This window comes from Calypte anna, chromosome 2 (genome assembly GCF_003957555.1).
Source record: "Calypte anna isolate BGI_N300 chromosome 2, bCalAnn1_v1.p, whole genome shotgun sequence".
Taxonomy (NCBI): Eukaryota; Metazoa; Chordata; class Aves; order Apodiformes; family Trochilidae; genus Calypte; species Calypte anna.
In genome coordinates this window covers 95,066,674-95,091,578 of record NC_044245.1, presented here as the reverse complement: position 1 = coordinate 95,091,578, position 24,905 = coordinate 95,066,674, and the positions used below count along the sequence as shown (strand labels likewise).

The window sequence follows — 24,905 nt, the reverse complement described above, 5'->3', positions numbered from 1 at the left end:
AGTTTTTAGGTTTGGGTTTGGAGTTTTTTTTATTTGTTTTTATTTATTATTTCTTCTTAGACATAGTATTATTAACTTTGTGGGGTGACCATCTTTCCCTTAAGAAATCTGTGTTTGATCTGTGATGCCGTGTTACTGGTTTGACTCTGAGCAAATGCAGACTAAAGCACTGGCATGCCTTCTGTGGATTTTTTTGGGCTAATCTCTGTAACACTTCCAGGGCAGAGTTTTTTTGAGATCTATCATAGGGACAGAGCAGGGAATTCAGGGTGGTCTTTTGGACATATGAAGTCGGGGTTTGGAGATCATCTGCTTTTTCTCTGCATTATTTCCCTAGGGTTGTAACAACATGATTTCTAATCCCTCATAGTTGCATATTTCCCCACAGAGCATCCTGGCTGGGAATGTAACTTGCCACCTGCATTTGAGTTCTTAGTGAAGCTTTTTCATGCTAGTTTTCTTTAAGTAAAATCTGTCTTTATCTGTTAAAAATTTGCTGTTGCAACAGAAACTGAACAGAACTGGTGTTGGTATTAGCCAGAGCTAAGGGCTATTGGTTTGTCTTCCAAATCTTTTCAGTTTGGTGTAAAAGTGTTTGTTTTCTTGTCCTTTACTTGCCTTGGGTTACTTGTTTATTCAGTATTTGCTGAATATTATTCAGCAATATTGATGGATTTTAATAGCTTACTGGTATATATTGCAGCAGAGATTTTCAATAGTAGCCAAGAGTGTCAGAAAGCAAATCACTAATATAAATGAATGCAGGATTTGACATAAGTCATATTTCTGTCTGCATAGATCTTCCTACTAAATTCTTAAGAAACACAGCTAATGAAGGTTAGCTTTTTAGTTTGGTTTGGTATAGTTTTGTTTTTCCTTTAAAAATCCAGGTAGTTCTATCTACAAACAATTGCAGAAAATTGCACCGCAGTACTCAATTTTAGTATCCCTTTTATTTCTTCTGCAGAGGATTATTGCTAACTCTGAGGTTTTAACTATTTCCAGTTACCATGAGATGTTAGTTCATCTTCCTCTTCTTCCATTAGGTTAAAAGATACAATGAAGGTCTTTGGGGTTTCTGACTATGAGTCTTTGGCTGGTGGAGATTTAACTCATAATTTACAGTAACTCAGTGATCAAATGTCAAGAAAGAGCATTGATAGTAGACGTGCCCTTTATCATTACTATTTGTAGGATTCTACTTGAATTGTACTGCATCTTTGTTTTGCAGAACACCCTTCTATATAAAATTAATTTCTCCATAAAATCTAGCAGAAGTCTTAATACATAAAGGATGAAACTTCATAAAAATACATGTAATTTGTAGGAAACCAACATGATTGATTCATAGAGTCGGTTACTTAAGAGGTTTATTAAATGATATGTCAGGATAAGTGCAATTTTTAGAATCTGTACTCTCTTCTATAGTACAATATATCAGAGGAAGTTTGAAGGGCTTTTCTTCAATATTTAGTCTCATTGTCTTTAAGCATGTTAAATACACTTGCTGCATGCATGAGTCCCTGGGACTGTGACCAGGTATTTAACAGCAGCACCTATAGAGTCCTATAGAGCTTTCACCTATATAAACCAGTGTGGCTGGATTTTCTAGATATATGCTGAAATGGCAAGATGCCTCCACAAATAAAAGACCAACTTTCCTATTCCACTTTCAGGATCAATAACAATTGGAAATTATTTGCCTACATAAATATATGGTTTTACTTATATTCATGTCCCATTTTGTTCTTTGTGGAAATTGCTTTAGAATTAGGTCTGCTAGTTGTGCTCATCTACATTAAATCCCATACAAAGCACACCATTTCCACTTAATTTATTGGTCAAAACAGTATTTTGAGGACTGTGATACTCCTGCTAGGACATCCTTCTTTGTGATAGTCCATAAAATAGTAAGGTGAGGTGCTGTAGAATACTAGCCTAGGTAAACCTAAAGAATTACTTTGGATTCTGAAGCTGAATTTGAGCTTGTAACTCTCTAAACTGAAGCTGTAAAAATGATTTGAGGTTTTGTCTCTTGGTAGTACAGAACAGATGTTTCTGATTACTGTTCTGGTTGGAAGCTCTGTTTCGTTTTAAGGCATTCTGTTGCATATTTGTGATTTTGCAACACTTATTTTCACAAATCCTCACGTTCCTAACATAAAATATTAAGGATCTGAGCAGACAGATAGCATCTTTCAATGTAAGCGTGTTTTCTTCAGGTTGTGTTTAAAGGACTGGATTTCTTATTATAAAGGTTGAAATTAGAACTCTATCTCTGTAACTCTAACTTGTGTTTCACAGCATTAAGTTTCCTTGCAGGTGTGCTAAATGCCTTAAACTTTTTGGAGTACCAAGTGATGAGAGTCTACCAAATATAGGTATAAGATACTGCATTTCAGCTTAGTAAACTTGTATATAGAAGAGCCAAAAATTAAGATGCTTCACAGCAGTGGTATTTCCATTACTTCAATACACAGCTGTATGATTAAAAACTAAGAAGAATCATAACTTTTCTTCTGTAAATATTACTTCCCCTTGGAGAATACCAAACAGTTCCCTGTCTGTCATACACAAGTGAATTACCTTTAGTTGTAAATAATTAAAGAAAAATATTGTAAAATGTAGGTAAAAAATGTTATTTTCTCCAGAAGCCTTCAGATGAGTGAAGTAAGATATTTACTACAGTTCAGTGTGAGAAGCTACTCAAACACGGTGTTAAAATATAACAAAAATGTAACTTTCACTGTGGGTATTTTTTTCTGATTATCTTCAATTGAGTACCTGTGGGAGGAGATACAAACATTGGTACAAATTCTTGCTACAATTGTTCATAATTAGCTGCTACACATTCAATTTAAACTCAATGAAATGCTTGGGCATTATAATTTCTGAGATTTTCCTCCTGGATGCCTGCTAAACATGTTATAACCAGATTTTTGTCATGTTTTGGTTTATGTTTTGTTTGTTGTTTACTCTGAGGCCAGATATGATGCAAGCACTATTAGTTTTAGAAAAAAATGACTGAAGTTAGTCTTGTAAAAACTGAGTCAGGAATGCAGAAAACTAAAAAACGACTACTGGAACTGATTTTTGTTTTTTTGTTTTTTTTTTAATAGTCATAACATCAGTTCAAATATTAGTGATAATTCTAATTTGCAGACCACTGTGAAGACTGTGTGCATTATTTGTGTAGTGTGTCCATTTGTACTTGAGTTTCTCTGCTGGCAGTTAAAAGAGAGTAACAGCATTTAGTTTTTAAGCTTGAATTTTAGGCTCTGTTTGCTTCAGGATTTATAAAACTTTGTTAACGCTTTTCACACAAATGCAATGTGCAGATCTTTCCAGCTTTGTATCCCTTTCCCCCCCACTTTTTATTTTTTTTTTTAAACTCAGAAGTAAAGAACTTCAGATCCCAAAGATACACAAGTAGTGTGTAGTAGTTTAGTTAGTATGGTTAGGTTAGTTAGTATGGGGATAACTGCAAAATTATAATGGTGTGCTTTGATTTCACAGATTTCTCTAATAGTAAAGTGAATCTTTTTATGATTTAAATGTATTAAATGTATAGCCCATGACTATAGCACCATAAATTATATTCTGAACAGCTATATGAATCTATAATGGTATGTTATGGCAGCAGAAAGCTGACAAAATACACTATTACTGGGTGCAGTGTCCATAATCATCTCTTTCTAACCACCCTAATTCTCACTGACTGCAATCAAGCCCACAAGGATTGATCTAATCTGAGATGAAGCAGTTTGTAGCAGATGTTCTATATTTTATATCCTCCTAACTTTAAATGCCAGCAGATTTGCAATCTGGAAAATAGTAATAGGAGGATCAGTGGTAACAGTAGTAGTACTAGTAATACTAGTAATGCTATCATACATTTTAGGATTTTATCTCTGACACCAAAATGAGCTAGGCCTAATTTTCTTCTATAATGCTGCAGAAGGTCATACTACAAGGTTTATAAACTAGAGGTTTAACCTTGCTTTCTAATTAGGATGATAAAATGAAGCTCAAGTTTACATGGAGGGCTATCATATGTGAAGAATGTTTCCCTGTTGGATAGCTTTTATAACACCTTCAGACAGCATTTTTTATTAAAGGCATTGCTAGTGATCTTTTTGGAATGTATTTGTGGGTTTTTTGATCCTGTCTTTGCAGTTTAAAGAGCTTTGCTTTTATTGCCATTGCTTTGTGGTTGATCCTGTGGTCACATTTGAAAAAAATATGTTGAAATAGGCAAGAGTGGGTGGAGAGTTAGAATCAATTAAAAAAAAAAAAAAAAAAAGGAAAACCTTCCAAAGCTTTTTGTATCTTCTGGTATCTTGTGTATCTTTATTTTATTTCAGCCCCACATCCCAGAGCTGCTGACAGAAGGATGTAACCTCATGCTTCTGAGCAGGACTAAGGGTTATTTTTGCTTCTCCTTCATTTAGGGAAGGGGGAGTGGGTGTGGGATGGCTGTGGTGGCTCTCTGCTCTGCTGCTGGGAGCTATGGGAGTTCCCAAAGGAGTGATGGAGGAGCAGGAGCTGGCTCAGTTCCCTGCTACTCCACACCCTGTACTGATCTGGGAGCTGGGTGCCGGGCAGGAGTGTTCCTCCTTTCCTGCTTTGTCACACAGATCCAGGTTTGCCACCCAAAAGGCATTCACTTAGGGCATTGACAACTGTATTTCCAAAAAGGAGAAAGTGAAATCAGTGCTGTTCAAGACAGGAAATAGCAGAGTTTCTAGGGCACCTCAATTGCAAAGATGCCCAGAAACCTGGGTGTGGGAGCGAAGATGTGCCTTGTTACAACACTGCTTGCTTCTGTCTTTTTAATACAAAGCATTGGTAACTCAAAAAGATGGCTTGCAGTATGAGGTTTGGCTTGATTTGGTTCGGTTTGTTTTCCTAATGACTTCCCTCTGCAATAACTTATATCCTGTAACTTGTTCTTTAGCAGTGGCAAGAATGGTTTTGTCTTCCCATTTTCCTCTTGGACCTTTTTGCAGATAGTAACTGCTTTTCCATTTCTGTTAAATTTTACTTGAACACCTGACAAGTGTAGTTCCACTGAAGCAATAAGTTGTCACACCACATCTTATCTCCCTTTGCCAAAGTAAACACAGAATAGTCAAAATGGTGGATGTCAAAATGATGGTTAAATATGATGTTATTATGACTTTTTATTTTTCTTATTATGAATTCTGCAGGTTTTGATTTGTGAGTTAAGTTTATGCAGAGATTTTAACAATGAATCTATTACAGTGTTTCAAGTAAAATATAAAAAAGGAATCTCTAAAGATCAATAGAAATAGAGCAGCACTGAAAGTCAAAGTTCTGACTGGAAAAATTTTGAAATTATGTTATTCTAGATGATCTAGAATGCTTTTATCTCACTGGTAAGATAAGGCTGCTCAGAATCCATCCGTAGCAACAGTAGATCCTCTCTTCTACGTCTTAATGAAAATCATAAAATCATAGAAGAGTTATGGTTGGAAGGGACCTTAAAGATCATCTAGTTCCAACCCCTCTGTAAGAGGAGGGACAACTTTCCACCAGACCAGGTTGCTCAAAGCTCCATCCAACCTGCCCTTGAACACTTCCAATGATGGGGACTTCATAGCTTCCCTGAGCAACCTGTGCCACTGTCTCACCACCCTCACAGTGAAGAATTTCTTCTTATGTCTTATCCAATCCACCCTCTTTCTGTTTGAAAGTGTTCCCCCTCATCCTGTCACTGCATGCCTTTGAAAAAAGCCCCTCCCCAGGTTTCCTGGAGGACCCTTCAGGTACTGGAGAGCTGCTGTAAACAGCTTGAAGCTTTCTCTTCTCCAGGCTGAACAACCCTGAGTCTCTCTAGGAAAGGGGCTTCAGCCCTCTGACCATCTTTGTGGGCTGAAAATCATTCACATATGATATCACATATGATATCACATAGCATATCAGTTATATCAGACCACAAGTGTGCTGAGTTGCTGCTGTCACACACTGATAGAGTTGCACAGATAGTGGGGTCTAGAGGAATGTTCTTTTTCTGCTTTGCTCATCTTGAAAAACAGAGAGAAAGGATGTTGTTGAAAGAGGTTCTGCTATGCCATGGGCTCAGCAGGTAATGTGAATAGAAGCCTTCTCAGGTTTATGCTGAACAAGTTTTGGTCCTTCTAATTGGTATGATAATAAAAAACCACATGTAGTCAATGCTATCGTTCTGAATCTCTCCTGAGAAAAGCCACAGTAAATCATCTTGTTTGCCCTCAATACAAGCACAGAGAGCTCTTATCCAAGAATGCTGTAAAACTGATTAAATTATTAAATGTCTTCAACTCTGCATGTGTGAAAAACAGACACCTAAATGTCATGAAAAATACTAAATATTGTGGAGACAGCACTGAGAGTGGTTCTTATTCTCTCTGTTGTTAAAGGGCTGATGCTGTTTCCTTTCATAATGGCTGCCCCAATTATCTGAGGACTTCAGAAGTCTTTCAGAAGTTTTTATTACAGCCAATGGCATCCTAAACTAGGCCAGGGATAAAAGAGTATCTCACAGTTTGTGAATAATTGAGTAGGCTTCTGTATAACAATGAGGTGCCTTATGAAAGGCAAATGTTTGTTTGCTGTATGCTCACATCTACACCTATTTATTCATGTCTATAGGTAAATTCATATGCTAATACTTTTTCAGACACTGAAACTCAAGGCATCTGTTGGTGTAATCAGATAAAATGCTGTGGATCTGTGTATATTTATACCATATATAAAAGTAGCTTGTAAGTTAAAAAGAAAATTTCAAACGAATGGATGTACCTTGGTACCGTATCAGGAATCCTCTTCAAGCCATGGCAATCTTCAGATCTCTCCTCTCCCTTGAGGTCTGGAAAAAACAGTTATCAATACACTGAAGCAGTAACAGTCTAAACTGAAAACTTAGTTTTCTCCTCTTGCTGTTCAGTGTTCTCTTTTAAAATCAAGGGCTGTTCATTCCCGCAGTCTAAATGCTAGAACCTTTGAATTCATCTCAATGCTGAAATTTGGGAAAAAGCCTAGTGAAGAGCATCCTTAAAAATATCAAGCATCTAGCCCTCTTCAGTGGTTACTTTTAAGCCTCCACTAATAAAGGTGTCAAAGCTTCCCTCTTCAATGTTGTCAGTTTTGCTTCAGCACTGCCCAAATTGATACCCAGTGTAAAAAGACTGAAGTTGCCATGCAAGAGAGTCTGCTCACTTAACACTGAAGGAATTTCTTTAGAGTATACATTAGATGACCTTTTATCTGCAAAATATTCCCATCCTCACTATGATAAATCTGACTCCTTGACTTCACTTGTCTAGTTTTCCATTTATTAGGAATACTACTGATAGACTGGGTCTAACTAATCCTTTGCAATATAAAAAAATATGGCTGGCACAGCTTGCCCAAGGAAGTTGTGGCTGCCCCTTCCTTGGAAGTGTTCAAGGCCAGGTTGGATGGGGCCTTGAGTGACCTGGTCCAGTGGGAGGTGTCCCTGCCCGTGCAGGGGGGTTGAAACTAGATGATCTTCAAGGTCCCTTCCAACCATAACTCTTCTATGATTTTATGATTTTCATTAAGATGTAGAAGAGAGGAGCTACTGTTGCTAAGGATGGATTCTGAGTAGCCTTATCTTACCAGATAAGCATTCTAGAGATAAAAGCATTCTAGATCATCTAGAATAACATAATTTCAAAATTTTTCCAGTCAGAACTTTGACTTTCAGTGCTGCTTCTGTGAATGTAATTCTATAATTCTATGACTGTGCCATAGTAAAAAAAAAACAGAAACCTGAAAAAAATCTCTCCTACAGTTGACACAAAGCTTCAGTTAACTTATCACCAGCTGTCCAAAATTCAGATCATCAGTAAAATGTGGATTCTGTGGCTGTGTTAAAACCACCGCCAGTGATGGTGAGGACTGTAGGTTGATTTATTTTTCTAAAGAGAATTCTCTAAGGACTTTAAACTATTAAGGGCAGATAATGGAAATGAAGAAATCAATACAAGATTTGAAATGAAAGCCGTGTTTTTTACCTTGATAAAGAACTTCTTAGGAAAAGTAAGAGAGATGAATGAAAATACATATAAACTTAAAACAAAACAAACAAAACCCCATATCCCAGAAGACCCAGGAGTATTCTTAAAAGGGGCACTTTTCTTAAATGGATAAATATGTCCCCTGCAGACAGTTGGTGCTATTTCTCTTAAGAAGTTCAAAATAGCATGAGTAACCTCAATCTGTGTGCTACCTGCAGAAGTGGAGCTTTTCAAAACACTATTGTGTTTTCAAAGAGAGTTCAGTACAGGTAAAGAGAGAGTTAATAGAGGTAAATCAAGAGGTAAATCAAGATACAGTTGGGGAAGGAATGTTCTAGCTTTGGTAAAGTAAGGTGCAACACTACCAAGATGTTATTTGAAGAAAGTACTCTCTGTCCCAGAGTACTTTTTTTTTTTTTTTTTAATATATGATATTGTCTTTGTTTTCCCCCAGGTTAGGTGAAGTAATTTCTGAGTTGAAAGGTACAGTTGTACAATTGCCACTTAACAACCTTAGGAGAAAAAGCCTAAAACTTATACGCTTTGTCAGAAGTACATTTGCAGAAGATTTCATTAAATGCTATGTTTTTTGGTAAAGGTCTTCATAATTAAACATATTAATAATGTAGTGCAATGATAGATTTTTAAAAGAAAACACTTATTTTGACTAATAACATTCATCTGAGATAATGACAATGGGATAGTGTCAGTATTATTATATCAGTAAGTTGGTAATTAAGCTTAATTATTTTAATGACACTATCTTTGCTGCTTATACTGAGTTTAGAATGTATCATGCTGAGGGGAAAAGTTTTTAGATCTCTCTGTTCATATTTTCTTCATTGTTTTGCTTTGGGCTTTTTTCCATTTCTTTAGTTTTTATTGGAAGAGGTGTTTGATCTGATCCAAACTGAATAGTCCTGTGCTTCCTGTATTGTGTCATTACTTTTTGTAGAATTTCTGAAGAAGAAAGTCTCTTCTCCACATATTGCTAATGGAAACATTAGCTAGTGTAGAGGGTTTTTTGTTTTCAATGTATCCTCAAAAAATAACATAAAATTCTGTGTGGCATTGTTTGTAGAGCTGTGCAAGTACAATTAAGTACAATATTTTCATAGATTAATAAACAAGATTAATATCTAATACCTTACTTGCATAAAATAATCTAGAGGATCATCCTTTATCAGCTTCTATTTGAACTTTATATGTGCTCTTATTTGATAATTCAATTCTTATTTTAAAATTATAGTTATGGCAATAAAACTAGAATGCGTGGCAAATTGTCTAAATACCTTTGTTGCTTAAAAATGCATTTCAAACAAAACATACTGTATTTCTCATTAAAATGAGAGGATAATATTGCTTTGTTATGTGCTTCCTGGAGGATTTAATTTTTCATTACATGGTCTTAAGGGTTGGACTTGATGATCTCAGAGGTCCCTTCCAACCCAGCCGATTCTGTGATTCTTAAACTTTAATAATCTGCATTGTTTTTCCCTAGAAATTTTGTCTTTGAACTGAGTGAGATGACCAGATGTTGTTGTACAGTAATGGTCACATTGGTGTTTATTTCAGCCTTGTGGTTGTTTTCCTGTGCGTAAATCCTTACACTCACTACTGATGGCTGTGTTGTGTTTAAAAGCTGCATTGGATTTTTCTCAACAGTATAAGCACCCTCATATAGAATAAAAGTGAAATCTAGAAATGCATGGAGTGATTTCTGAAAGTACTTTCTCTTCTGACAACTGTATAATTCCTTTCATATTCAAAGTTCATGGGTTTACTTACATCTCAGGAACTGTCAAATTTGGCATGTGTGAGGGAAACTGAAACAAAAAAGTCTGCAAAGGACTGATAAACAGTCCGTATAAATCAATGCATTGGGATTTCTTGTATAGAAATAACTGATCTGAGAATTTTCCAGACTTTTAAAATAAAATAATGTAATTTTAAAATTTCTTCCTAAGTCAATTATGCTACTGAATGCATTTGTGATACTGTTCACTTTTGAAGTAAAGCTAATACAATCCATTGATTTTGTTCGCAGATTTTCAGACGTTGTTGGTTGGTTTTCAAGAAGGCTTCCAGTAAAGGACCCAGGAGGCTAGAAAAATTTCCAGATGAGAAGGCAGCATATTTCAGGAACTTTCACAAGGTAAATCATGCCTTTCTTATAAACAGAAGTATTGTCTGTTTAAAACATTTCCTTGGAAGAGTGTCTTCTTGATAAGTATGGTTTGCAAACAACACGGTGAGAATGGGGTTGAAAACCTAATCCTTACACTAAAAGCACTGTAGTGTCAGTAAATCTCAGTGATGCAGGTAAGTTATCACATTTGTTTTTTCTGGACAAGAACAAAACCCCTAATGTGTGTGAAGTGGCAGTCTGGTGTTTTTTTCTTAAAATATATTTTGGAAATGTGTAAATTTGCTTGCTTACCCAAATGTCTAACCATTAGTTATTAACTGAGTATCGAACGAATTCTGAAAATGCTAAATACCTCTGTTGTGATGGTGACACTGGTTGAATATGTAACATTTTCCCCAGAACTCTTTAAGATTTATAAGCTCTGTCAGCAGCACTTATCTAAAGGGTAAAAATTCACAGTTCACTAAATGAGATTCTCCCTACTTTCTATGTCAGCATCACTTCTGTAATGAAAACCAAGATATTTATACATGTTGGGGTTTCTTTCTTTCTGTCTTGCAAGTTCCTGTTGTCAGTTCCCAAGTGAAACAGTAGACTTCAAGTTACTAATCCTAAAATAGGGCAGAGTGCTCATCCTGTTGTCCTCCATCCAGTCACCTTTAGCTGTATGTCACATCAGAGTTAGATATTATGTTGAACTGGCAAGTCTAACACAAAGATGACTTAACCAAGGTCACACATGAGGCACTGAAAGAATCTGGATGTAAGTCCTTCTTTTGAAGGCAAGTCTAATATTTCACTGTCATGGTGGATTTTTTTAATTGTTTTCTGGCCATGGTATTGCCTGTAGCATACTATATTTGTGAAAGGTCTCAGTAATACTTTATATACATCTTGTCAGCTGTCATCTTTGTAGAAAAATAAAGTGAAATGTAAGATTAATTTGAGAAGCTAATCACATAACATAGATACAGATGCAGCTGCATTTTGTAGAATTCATAGAAGCATGGCCTTTTACAGGCAATGTAAGCAAATGGAAGGGTGGTAAGTGTGTTTCTTTTTTGTACTTTTATTTTTCTTTTTATTCTATTTCAAGGGGGCAGAGAAAGGCAGATGCTATTTCCTATTCAAAAGTGTGCTGGCTTTCTGGCTATAGAGGAAAAAAAGATTTCCATCAATTCACTTGGATCTTACCCAATTTTCAAATTTCAAAAGTCATGAAATAATTTCTAAAGTTATACTAGGAGAAAATAGAAACTCTGAATCCTATTCTCAAGTTTTATTTTTCTTTTTTTAAAAGGCTATTTTATTATTTCGTAATGATTATTCCCCTCCGTTGGCTCCATCCTGACAGATGAAATAGGGGTGAAGTAAGTGTGCATGAGTTATGAATAGTAACTCGTGTAACTGTTGAGGGAAGAGTGCAGGTTGTTATGGGAGCAAATACAGTTATTTAACTGCTGATGCTGGATCACAGTATCCTGATTTTCTTTCATTTCTAAACATTATCACTTTGCTATGTTTTGAAATAGTTCAAAATGTATGTTTATTGCTATTCAGTACAAATTGTTAACCCTGTTTCTGAAATTCTCATTTCCTTCTTCACGCAAAAATATAGAGGGCACCTGATGTGCAAAGTTGGAAGGCAACTTTAAATTCTAAGGATCAATGAAAAAAATTAACAAATATTTAAGAAATTGGACCTTGTTTTTCTTTAGGAAGATTAAAGTAAAAGTTGCAAGTCTGAGTCCTTAATGAAACAACACCATGTTTGAAAGGGTGAAAGGCTCTAGCCTTACATGACACTAGCAGTCATGTAAGAGTATGTCCCTTAACCCTGAGATTCTGTACAATCCTGTACAATCTCTGTATAACTAGCAGAAGAGAGAGTGTTGCAGAGGGGGATTTAGATCATACTGAGATTCTCCAGGAACTCATGTCCTTCAGACCTTCAGATTGGCCTAGGTTTCCTTGGGAGAAGGTCTATGAGCAGCACATGGTCTTGCCTGGCTGTACTGTGCAAGTTTTCTAGCTTTCTTATGCAGTTACAGGAGAAAATTTTTGCCTCTCAAGTGTAAACATAACAAAAATTAACATCTTTGATTTGTTTGCATTCAGATCAGTATCCAGGATCACAGACAGTACCCCAATATATGTAACTCCTTGAGATCTCCACTCTCCCCTGTTTAAGCTTGAAATGTAGCTCGACTCAAATTTCTATTTAAAGCACTTCACCTAGGTGGCTATATAACTCATACTTATGTAACAAACCTGTATACTGGGCAAATTAAAGAAAGGGCTAAAAAAGAAAGAAAAATCAGCACCGGTAGCATAAAGCTGAGAGTTAAAAATAGAGATTTTCTGGTTTAATATTTATTAATGAGCACATAAGCTGGCTTCTTTATGAAATGGATTTCTCTCCTCCCCCAGTATGCAGACAGTATGTGGGCTTATTTGTTATTCTGTAAATTATCTCCTGCTGTTGTGCATTGCTTTGGTGTTTTTTTCTAGTAATTTTCTTTTTCAAAGTAACAGTAATGGCATTAGTCCATTGTAGACAAGTGCCTCCTGACAGAAAGAGTGAATATTACATTCGTTGGTGAGAATATGATCTCATCTGTTCATTCAAGTTTCTGGTATCAATCAAACCTTCTCATTACTGTAAATTTAGATCATTGCACTCTTCCTCAGGTAATTTATAGCTTAGTTGGACTTTTTTCCCTTCAACATTTATTGTAGAGGTTGTGCAATACTGCTTTGTTACTGTTCAAAAGAGGACATGGAGTGGCAATAGCTCTGCACTTATCACAGGGGTGGGTGTGTTCTTGGGAGCTGTTCCTACACTATCAGAGAAGGACAGAAACAGACACCAAACTTTGCCAACTTAAAAGGGCATAAATAAAACAAACATTCTCAGATTTGTAATAGGTATTAAAAGAGTGAAATTCTCTCAGGCTTTGGAGGTATACTGATCCACCAGTACCAGTGCCTGGTGCCCATTAGAAGAGGCTTGCAGGAACATTACAGAAAGTCACCATGGCTAAGTAGCAACATAAAGATTGATGCAAATGAGAGATCAAACTTCAAAGCCTGAAGTGTACCCAGATAAACTGGAAAGCATTACACGGTTGGCCGTTCAATTGTTAAAGCTGAATTAGAAAGAGTGAAGTAGAGCTTGAAGAGCAGCTAACTGGATGAGTTAAGACAGGTTATAAGTACAGATTATGACCCGTCAGGAGCAAACAGCTTGCCAAAGACTGTGCATTGAAATGACATAGTATAAAGGAAATGTCCTAGAAAAAGAGTTTAAATGTCCACATTTGCATTGGGGTTTCCTATACAGAAAACTGTCATGCTCTGCCATGGGTATGAAAGGGAGGATTCTGTAGAGATGTTTCTCTACCACAGACTTGATCGTAGGTGCTTCAACTCCAGCTACATAGAATGGTCACTAACAAAGTGTGGGGAACGTAGACACTCAAGAGCCCAAAGGAAATTTAAAGATAACGTAGCTGAATTGTGGTAGCCCATAAACTCCAAAATGGGAATCAACAGATGTGGATTTTCCATTCTCTGTAAAATCTCCAGTTCCATTAATGCTCTCTCTTTCACTAACAAGGTGTGAATACCCTTCCCAAGAAGTAAAGGTGTTATGAGTTGGGTCTTTCCCTGATACGGTTTTCTTGGAATAAGAGAAGACTGAATCTGACAGTGCAGGCATGGGTACCCTTCAAATAAATAAATGTGATGTCTGCCAGAGAGTTAAAATTTACTGATTTAATCCCCCCAACAAGACAAATTGTTCAATAAGACTGTGCCAACTCAAAGGTTTTGAGTTTTAAGTTGGAAAAATTAAAGTTGGTGAAGATTTTTTTATTTATTTATTTTTTCTCTTATGTTTGATTTTGTTGGCCATTATATAAATCTGCAAATGAAATATAAAATAAATTGCATAGCATTTATATATACGGAAAGAATGTCTTAAGTGCATGTTATATAATATGTGTCTGCAGAAGTGATAGTCAAGAAAAAGAAGAGCAGTAGCTTTTAGTAGCTGCAATCTACTAAAATAAATTTGTGTCCAGCACCACACAAGGGGAGCTGTATTACACTTTTCTTTTTGTTTCTTGATTATCTTAAAGAAACCGGGGACTGCTAAATCCTAGTTTCAGAAAGTGGTGGTTTACATAATGCAATGCCAGTGTTGTATGGCAAGTTCTTGTATCAGCTACAACAGTTTCTTGAACTATTCTTGGCGATAAGATGTCCTGTGGACACACGTGCAACAACTCTATGATCAGAGTCCTGTTTTGTAAGAGGAAGGAGGGGAAAGGTTATTTTTGTGTTTAAAAACACAGTATGCAGGAACGATAAGACATTTTTCTATAGCACAGTTTCCAGACTCTAATTGAGGTGCCCTTAAACCATGAGGTAGTTTTTCAGTTGAAAATCTTTGAGGATAAGTGAATTCCTGATACCTTTGAAAATCACTAAATTTTACCATAGTCATCCATGTGATAGCCCATCCTATTCTCAAATGTAATTAAAGCTATAAAAAGAAAAATAAAAATATTTACATATGGTTGCATTACCATAATCCTCATAAGAACTTCTGATTGTTTCCACTCTAAGTTGCCTTTGGCTTATGTTGCTTTTATTCCCTTGGTGTCCTCTCACCACTACCACGTTTCTTAAATGAAGATTCTTATTGCCAAAGAAAAGTGAACTAACTTACTGTTTATTCTAGTTAAGTCTTTATTGTGGATTATTTCAGCCTCATGTGTTGCTCATGAGCACTACAAATGAGAAGTTATGCAACTTGCCTTGTGGACCACAATTATCTAGGATGCTGCTATTCATGATATTGCATTGCTTTTCAGACAAAAAAGAATTCTCAAAAGAAAGTTAAATAAACATCTGTGAACAGGGAAGTTTTCATGTGCTTTTTGTGGTGATGTAACACTTTATTTGCATCCAAATTTGAACATTATTTGAATTCCTCCATTTGCTTTTTTCCCCGTAAGGTTTTCAGTTTCTGTTTTTCAAAATCTCAAATTCAAACCTGTCTGTTTTTGCTATAATCACCATTCTGCTTCAACTATTTGTTAGTTGATATAAATTTCCTCAGTAAGTCATTATTTTCTCATCTGGTTAAATTTGCCCAAAAAATCACGCTAAAGGAAACCTGGATATGCACCTCATGATGATCAAGTCACATTCACAGATATTGCAATTTTAATATGAGAACAATCCCAAATTTAGACCATTTTGTTCTTTCCTTCTTTTTCCCTTTGCTGTTTAAAAGTGTGGGCAAGTTTTATCACCCGAACTTCTTTCAGAAAACTTCAAAGTAGTGATTTTAATGCAGGATTTTCTTAGCAGCCCAGTGAAGTCTGTGTGTTATTGTGTTAGTTCTTGAATAATATTTTGAAACATTTGTATCTTTAAAAAATCAACAATTTAATTTTTTTCTAAGTCTGCTGTTTGAGATTTAAAGAGGTGCTCAGACAAACTGTGTGAGGCTTTCAGACCCTCAGTTTGCCGAGTCTTCCAAAACAGAGAGAACTAAATTTTTCTGAAAACTGTATCCTTATTTTTCCTCATTGTGACATGTAATTTTCTTCAAATATTTGTTTGCAGCACTTTCAGTTAATCTATGGTCTACTGGCAAAATCATATGGTTGGTATGGAAGGTTACAAAGGACATCACTTTCATGGACAGCTATTAGTCAGCTGATGAGATTAAAATGAACCCTATTTAAATGAATAACTGTTAGTAAAATTACTCAGTTATGTACACGAGGCAGTAAGATTTGCAGTAATTGTCAGATCCCTCTTAAAATATAGAAGTATCTGAACAACATAATTGTTCAAAGCAAGCATTCTATGCACCAAAAAGCAAATTGGAGAAATAATTGGAGTTGTGCTGGTAATAAAGCTGTTAATAGAGTCTGAGCACATCAAAAGGCAGCATGCAAACTAATAAAACAAAGTCTCTTTCAACAAAGAATGTATTAAGGCAATTAGATCCTTCTTTAACATGTAGCAAAGAAATCTTCAAGCTGAGTGTGCTGATAGGACTTTGAGCTCCTACAAACATGAACCTAAAATACTTAACTGACCCAATGGGCCTCCTCCTACACAGGACTCTACTCATCCTTTCAAACTTTACAGGTAGGGGGTATTAATTAGGAGTGTCAGTTCATAAGGTAAATATAAAGGTGATGTCAATGAGTTGGTTTGAATTCCATAGCAGTGAATAAAGTATCAAAGTGGGAACAAATGATGGGTAAAGTATAGAGTATTACGTAGTCTGTGCTGATAACACAAAGCAACTCCTGGACATGTTAGTGGTGGCTCCTAAATGAAGACCCATGTACACTTATTACACTTAACTCCTAGCAGTACTTTAGTATGTTCACAAAAAGGACAATCTGCTCTTAAAAACTGACATAAACAGAAGCCTGGGTTCCTATTATGTTAAATGTTAAATCAAGGCGGACGACAGCACTTTCTGCTGTGAAAAATATTGGCTAAGGCAGTAATGTTTAAACTTTCCAGCAAGAGGGGAAGCAAGAAAAATTTAAAAAAATTGTAGTTTGAAACTTTCACAATCTCATGGACCCACAGAACAGTTCAGGTTGAAAGAGACCTCTGGAGTCTATCAGGTTCAGTCTCCTGCTGAAATAAACATCAGTCAGATCACGGTGCTGATGGCCATGTTCAGTTGGGTTTTGAATATATTCAGGGAAAGAGACTCCTCAGCCTCTACAAATATGAAATCCTGCACCTGAGACCTAATAACCAGAGCAGTAGAACAGCTTGGCTACTAAGTGGCTGGAGGGCAACTGTGCTGAAAAGTCCCTAAGAGTCCTGCTGGGCAGTGAGCAGAGCCCGAGCTATCCAGGTACCATCCAGTTCTGGTGAGGTGGCTGAGGTGAGAGAGGGAAGTGCTCTCTTCTCAAGAATTCTCAAGGAAAAGAAAAGAGGTAATGAGAAGAGGCTGATTTAAGAGAAATTAGATGGATATAAGGAGAAAAAAAAAAAAAGTAGCCATGGAAACAACTAAACACGAGTGATCAGAGGTCAGTATTTTCTCACTGAAAATCTTGCAGACCTAACTTGGCAGGGAGCTGTGTAACCTTAGGCTCTGCCTTCAAGGTTGGACCAGATGATCTCCAGGGTCCCTTCCAAACTAGATTTTCTGTGAATCATGAAGTATCTGTCATTTATGTTGCTAATAACTCTTGATATATCCCTGTGCTTCATCTGTTGTGTCAAACTGGTCCTGCCCTCTTCTGAGTATATTTCATTTATTTCTAGTGGAGGAAAAAATATACTTAATCTTCTTAGTGTCTCTTAAAACATTCTCAAAAGAGCTTTGCTTTTGTGCTGTTCCTTTACAGCAGAGAATTTGATGGTCTGTGTGTCAGTTATGTATATTCTGGCTCTCCCTTGAAAATCTACTCATATTTTGGCAAAGTTGAAGCCTTTGCAAACTTGTATTTTGTGCATGTTTGTTAGAAACACTTCTGACTTTGACAGCTAAAATGTCTCATGTCATCTGTAAAGCTTTGTATATGATAGAAATTCAGATAATTTTCTCTCTTGAGTAATGAAATACGTTCCCTTCAGTTCTTTCAGGGCTAAAGCCTGACACTCACTCTAATTGCTACATGTCATTTCTGATGACTAGCACAGGGTCAGGTGTTTGAGATGAGATCATGGATCTACTCTGTATTTATATCCTCTAGCACCTAGGTAACATGGAAAGAAAAACTGTTGAATTAAAACTTAGACAAGAAATAGACCAAATGTTAGAGCATGGGAGAAAAATAAAGGGATAAATGCTCTGGCACCCTATGAAAGCACCTTTTTCATTAGATAATCTGGGAGAAACAGAGCTCCTGGCAGATGGAAAGGTGACTGATGAAAAAGTAGATAAGAGAAATGCTAAAGGGGAGAATGGGATGGAAAGATGGTTAAGAAAGTGCATGTTTTTAAGAGTAAACTGAAATCCATTTTAGTATACTTTGCACAAAGTGAGATTGGTACAAAAATATAGTTTCTGACAATGAGAGGGAGGTGGACAAGGAATCAAACTGTGGGCAAAGTCTGTCTCTTCCCCCCAGTTATATCTATGGCAAAGAGTATCAGGTTAGCATGATGGATGCACGTTAAGAGAAAGTGAGAGGGATTGTTCACATTTTTTCATCTAAGCAAACTGCTCTTTAATAACTCTGCCTACCTCGTGTTTCAGCTCCTGGGAGATGTATTTTACTCAGACATTTCCCAGGAGTGGAGGATTCTGAAATAAGAAGACCCTGTATTTAGGAATGTGGGTTTTACTACCAGGTATCCAGAGGAAGCTGGGGAAGAGAGGTTGGAAATAAGGTCTCTGAAAGCTGTGTTCTCTATCTGTGGAAATTTGCTCTAAGATCTCTGGTTTACTGCCAGAGTTGTAAATCTCAGATTAAGATTGAAAGGCCACAGATCACATTTTTTTACTTTCATTTGTTTTCACCATACAGTTTATGTGTTTATTTCCTGTCAATATAGTCCACACCTCTCAGAAGCGATGAAGGTGTGAAAGGAAATTAATATTTGTGAAACCATCTGCGTGAAATATGCTTGTGTGGTGACAATTAAGGAAGAACCCTGGGAGAGACCAGGGTGTATCAGTATACCATTAAATCAGAAAACCAGTATGAAGTTATGAGACTCAGACATAATGTAAATTCTCTGTTTAGGAGAATAGTATTTAGTATTTATACTGACTGAGGTGGAAAACAGTTACAAAAAAAAGTCAAATATGATACAGAGATCAGACTCAGTGGAGCCCACTGCCATACAAACAGGAAAATGGTATAATAAACCCATAGAATTAGCAAAGTAATATTTAAGTTTCCTTTCCTAGTCTTCAGGATCTGACTGCTTTTTTTCCAATACTGTGTGTGTCTGTTATCACTATTGAAGTGTAGAAAGTAAGTACACGACATAAATAATAAAAGTTTGTGATGAAAGGTAAAGACCTAATTATCTAGCCTGCTGTTTATAACACTGGGAAAGAAATGCTGTGTGAGGATTTTTCTTTTTCCATAATGACAGCGTTTTCCCTTGAAGCTACTCTGAACCGTGTCTGTTTTGTAGGAGGGACGTTGCCATTTTGATGTGGAAATGGAGAGAGGCTGGTCCCTTGTGCAATAGCTATAAAAGGAAGCACAGAGGTACAAACAACAAGATAAGGTGTATCAGGGAGGGTAGAGAGGTTTGTCACTGTAATTTACTGTCTCTTAATAAAGGTAGAAGAAATTTAATAAGTCTTACGAGTGCGAAGTTTCATTTGAGGTTGTGATTTGCTTATAGTAAGGGAGGCTTTGCAACATAAATAAAGAGCAATTTATTATGAAAATTGGCACAAAGCTATCTAATTTTTACTTCTTCATAGGAGGAAATTTGAAATTCAAATCACTAGTTGATGAAGGTTATTAAAAATGCATTAGGGTTGAAAATGTAGCTGTATATAATTGTCGTAGTAGATTTTCAAAATTCATTTATCCCCAATGACAAATAAGCCAAAAGAATATTCAAATTGTCAACTAGCAAATTTCATTTGATTTTTAGAAGCAAATAAAAGTGAAAACATTTTTTTAAAATTGCCAAAAAATAAAAATCTCTAATAATAATAATAGTACTTACATTCCTGTCCACTATGTTTCCTTTTATTTGTTTTCAAGTTGCTGCACTCTATTGTTTTGGTTGGGGGTTTTCTTTGTGTGTTTGCTTTTTTTCCCCTTGGGTTCTCACTGTTGCATTTTTTTCACACATTTTTTCTTCTACAGAATTCTGGACTGCTTTGAGGGTATGTGATTTTAGGCTGAATTTAGATTAATTTGAAATGGAAATATTTTTTTTCTATAAATATTTTCTTTATCTAGTAGATGCATTTTTCTAATGAGCATCAAGAGCATTATCTTATATGTAATATGGTACTATTAAGGCTTCCTTCAGAATATCTGAAATACATTAATATATGCATTTTAGAACAGCATAGCCTTGGTATCATTGGATTAGGACAGGGTTATATATCAAGATACTGAGGCATATTTACACCCTTTAAAAATCAAGGAGGTCAATTTAATAATGCTATTTTTGTGGTGAGCTTGTATTGTTTTAATCCTAGTAAATAAATAAATACATAAAAACTAGACTAGTAGATATCTCTGTGGTTGTGCTTGTGTATGTGCATGCATAAGTTTGTACCACTTGCTGAAGTTCACAGCCAGCTATGGGGCAGAGCCCCCACGTGAGTCCTGTACTTGTTTGTGTGGCTTTCTCACCTTTGGAATCAAGTGAAAAGAGTCAGAGCAGGGAAACCAAAGATAATGTAGCTTCTCCTTTCCTGGCTATTGTAATTTCCTTTCTTCTGAAGTATAGCTCTTGATAGTTCAGTGGATACCCATCATCTGAGGGGCTCTTAAGACCTGCATCACAAGATGCCTCTCAAGCATGATTTCTTTTTTCTCCTGTGAGCACCACTATGGCAGTAAACCAGCTTGTCTCACCTAAGTTTGACCCAATGCATCCTCATGGTTTCAAGATCTGATGAAAGGCATCTGCAGCCTAAGTTGAAGGCTTTTACAGTTTAAAAGAGGTAGGAAGGGAAGTTAAACCCAGGGCTCAGCCACTGGCATAATGTACTACATAGATATAGTCAAAATAATTTATGGACATTGAAAGCCTGCAGTTACTTGCATCCTTTGGCACTCCTGACCCAGTTTGGTAATGTGGTGAGAGATTTTATAGTTAGTTATACCTAGCAGGTTAGCAGAAAGAATTATATACCCACCACTTACTGCACTCAGCAAAGCTATATTTTGTAAGCATGTATTTGCTTGTAATTTTTTTTTAAATGTAGACTGTGTTATTTTAAATTGAGTTTATCTAAAAATATTATTTGGGAATTATTACAGGTCAGGAAATTTAAACAAACCAAGAAGAAAATTTAAAGGAAGTTTTAAAAAAGTGTATTTCTGCTGTTCTCTTTATACAAAGACCAATAAAATATTCCTTTTAATTAACCAATACCTTTGGGCTGAAACTAGTAAAGGTTTGGGCTTTGAGATCGTTAAAAGGTGAAACTCTTAAAAATAGAAACAGTTTCTTACTGTCCAGTATATTTTACTAGCCACATAAGGCTATTAAAACTCAGATAATGATGTAATTCATTTGCATGTTCATGGTGAAGTATTGTTTTATTACTCTAGTTGGATAATTAAACTACAGTAATGAAATGCCCCATTTTCTCTCTTGGGCATAAGCACAGTGCTACTTCTTGCATACCAAGCAACACTAGCAAGAAGTTTCATACTGAAAGTATATTTTTATTATTATTATTGTAGTCAAAATTTGTAAAGATATTTGGGAAGCCTCTTTTATTTCAATTGTGAATCATCTTCCCTCTCTGCCACCCCTCTAGTGTGGTGTCATTTTTCAGATGTGAACCTGAAATTAGAGTGAGATTAGAATTCAAATTAGAGTGTTCTTTCTGTATTAAGGAATCGGTTGTTCAAATTTTGACAACGCTCACTTTTGCAGAAGGCTGGGGTTTTTCCCCTTTTTTAAATTCTATACAAACATAGTAGCCTGGTGTTCTGGTATTCAGTTTGCACATCAAAATGAAAGGTCAGATAGGAAAACATATTTCAGAGGTTCTTTAGGATACTGAAAATACAGGATTGGGAAGAACTGAGATTTTTATATTGCAAATTACTGCCTATAAAAATACCCTTTGAAGGGTGAAAGCAATTCTTTTTTAGTATCTATTTTAAAACCCTAATGAAAATGTTTGTCAATGAAAGAGATCTACATACACGTGAACAGATCAGATTTTAACAATTGCTTTAAAATGCCAGGCTACCAGCCAAAACCAGACTAATCCCAGTAGGCTGGTTGATTTTATGGATCAGTCAGCAGTTCAGTCCTGGCAGTATTACAGCAATGCAGTTTGAGAGAAAGTAAAGTAACTTGGCTTGGAAAAAAACTTCTTTGGCTATTAGAGGTAGCTGGTATTACTTAATATACTTTTTCTGCCTTTGTAGGTCTGATATACAAAGACTGTGAAACAATATAGCATATAAAGTGACATAACAAAAGCTAATCAAGTAAGTTTGGCTCCTGTCATTAATTTTTTAGATTTTATTGAAGCAAAGTGAAGAGTTTGTAACTCCTTATTAATTAAGTAGACAGAATACAGGATGAATTTGAGTACCCAGGTGATAGCACATATGAAAGTCAGCAATAGTGCTACTAAGCAATAGTGAGTGAAGACTTTGAGAAAAGGAGAGGTGACATAAGGAATCAGATTTTCTCTTTCTTTTAAATTCATTTGAATATTGGTAAATTAAAAAAAAATGTTATTTTATATTCAGTATAAATTTACATGCCATCAAAATTCTCCAAAATTGCTGAAAAAAAAATTTTTTTTCATGTATTTTTGAAATCTCAGTTTTACTTGGAGTGTAAGAAATCATTCATTATCCCTCTGCTATCAGACCTAAGCATATTTCTTTGCATCACACTTCAGTTTCTTCCCCTAATTTTACTTGCTTATATTTAACCTGATTTATTTTCAACACCTACTTTCATTCTGTCCCTTGTTCTTTTGTTTGTTTTTATTATCTACCTTTCCAGCTAACAGATAAGATTCCTTCTGCTGTTATAGGTGTGGTTTCCATCTAGTCCTTACAGGAATGAACGTTCACTTGGTAGCCGTGCCTTAAACCTGTGTTACTATGATCTAGCAGCTGGAGACCTGCCCCAAAAGTATAATGTGAAGGTTGATACACCATTCATTGGCAAAGTTCCTGGAGACTGTTGTTACCATAACAACTCATCTTCTTCCAAGGATAAATCCACAGAGATGGGGAAAACTCTTCTGAGTTCCTTGTGAATTTTGTTTTGCTTTTATACGATCCGTTCCTTCCTTTTTCTGATCTTGCAATTTTTCTCCTCCCTTATGTTCCTCTTGTAATCCTGTGTTGTAAGTTTTGCTATACTTTCATGAAACTATTTTTGGTTTTGCCTGCCTTTTAGTACTATTTTACTCCAAGTCATGTTTTACAGTCTCTTGCATCCCCTGGTCTGATTGCTGATTGCCACGTTCTGTTCTTGTGCGGAATATGCACAAGAAAAAGTGGTTTCTTTTAAAATCCTGTGAATGCTTAATCCCACATAGGTTTGTCCAAACCCACAGAAGTCCAAATAGCCTTACAGATTTGCTAGCATCCCTTTCTTAGACACACAGGCTAATTCAAATGTGAGTGGCCCTCGGGAGGTCTCTTCTTCAACTCCTCAAAGTAGAGCCAGCTCTGAGGTCACATGTGGTTGCTTAGAGCTTTGTACTGCTAGGGCTTGAAAACCTCCAGGTCTGTAGACCGCAGAGCCTCTCTGGGCAGCCTGTCCCACTGCTGGGTTGTCTTCACAGTGAAACTATTGCTTCTTTTATGCAGCCTAAACAGCTCTTGTCTCCGTTTAGGCCCAGTGTCCATCTTCCACCAAGCACTCTTGGAAGAGCTTCTCTTGTCGCCTTGATAACTTCTCTGCAGACACTGGGGGATGGTGTTAGATGCCCCCACTCATGCCACCTCTGGAGCAGCAACCATCCCTTCAACCTCTCCTCACAGGGCAGGTTGTCCTCCTCTGGCTGTCCTGAGGGTCCTGTGCTGAACTAACTCTGGTTTATTGATTGCACCGGGGTCCTGAATCTGGACACAGTATTGTAGAAGGGATCAAATGAATGCTGAGTAAAGAAGAAAAGCCATGTGCTTCTGTTAATGTAGCCATTTCCCCGTTCTCAGAGGTCATCAGGCTTTTCAGGCAGAACACTGCCTTTTTTTTTAAGAGCCAAAATTACATCCAGCTCTATCTAGAGCTCTAACAGAACTTCCTCTCTATGGCAATTTGATTTAACTGCATGAAAGGAGACGCTGATAACTGCAGGTAGGGTGACTGAAATCTGGGCTAAAGAGAGATGTTCTGTTTCTTTGAGATGCCCCCCTCCATAGTCTTGTCATTCGTGATGGGCCACCATCTCCTTTGCTCCTTTTGCAGGTTGGCAGCAACATTCAGCATGACATTAGCCTATTGGTGCCTCCTTTGCCCTTGTCTTGCTATGATAGTTAACATAGCTCTTGGTTCCTATATTGCTCTCTTACTGTTGTCATGACCTTTTTGGGTTTGAGGTGGTTCTCTACTGTTTGAGCATCACTCACTGGAGTGCCTTGCCTTTTTCTCTGTTATACTGCTTTCATGGTATTACACAACAGATGGTAGTATGTGGACCATTATTAAGAAATAAGAGGATGAACAATTGCACTTTGTAGCTCTCTCTTCTGTTTCTGTTTTTTGCTAGGTAGAAATTAAATGACAGGAAGGCAGTGAGCAATGTAAAACAGAAACCCATTTATGCAAATTCAGACCTTTTCCTCTGCCCAAGCAATTTCCAGGATTCTGCACAGTGGAAATAACATTCAGTAGATGGAGTCTCAAAATTGTTTCCCCTCTAATTTCATATGGGAGGCACGCATCTGAGATTTTATGCATGATTTTTGCGGTTTTTATCTGTTTTGGACATTCTTTCCTATTTATTGTAGAATTATATTTTTTTGGTAGTGATGTAGATCCAATATGTGATTTGGAAGTAAACTTCT

At 36.4% G+C, this 24,905-nt stretch overlaps 1 protein-coding gene across 1 annotated transcript in view; it reads left to right on the top strand.

Moving 5' to 3' along the window:
• DOK6 (docking protein 6) overlaps positions 1-24,905 on the top strand; it is a 243,745-nt gene that overhangs the window by 87,344 nt on the left and 131,496 nt on the right. Inside the window, exon 2 of the mRNA XM_030445573.1 lies at positions 10,093-10,200. Coding sequence (XP_030301433.1) covers positions 10,093-10,200 — 108 coding nt within the window. The remainder of the gene's footprint in view (positions 1-10,092; positions 10,201-24,905) is intronic.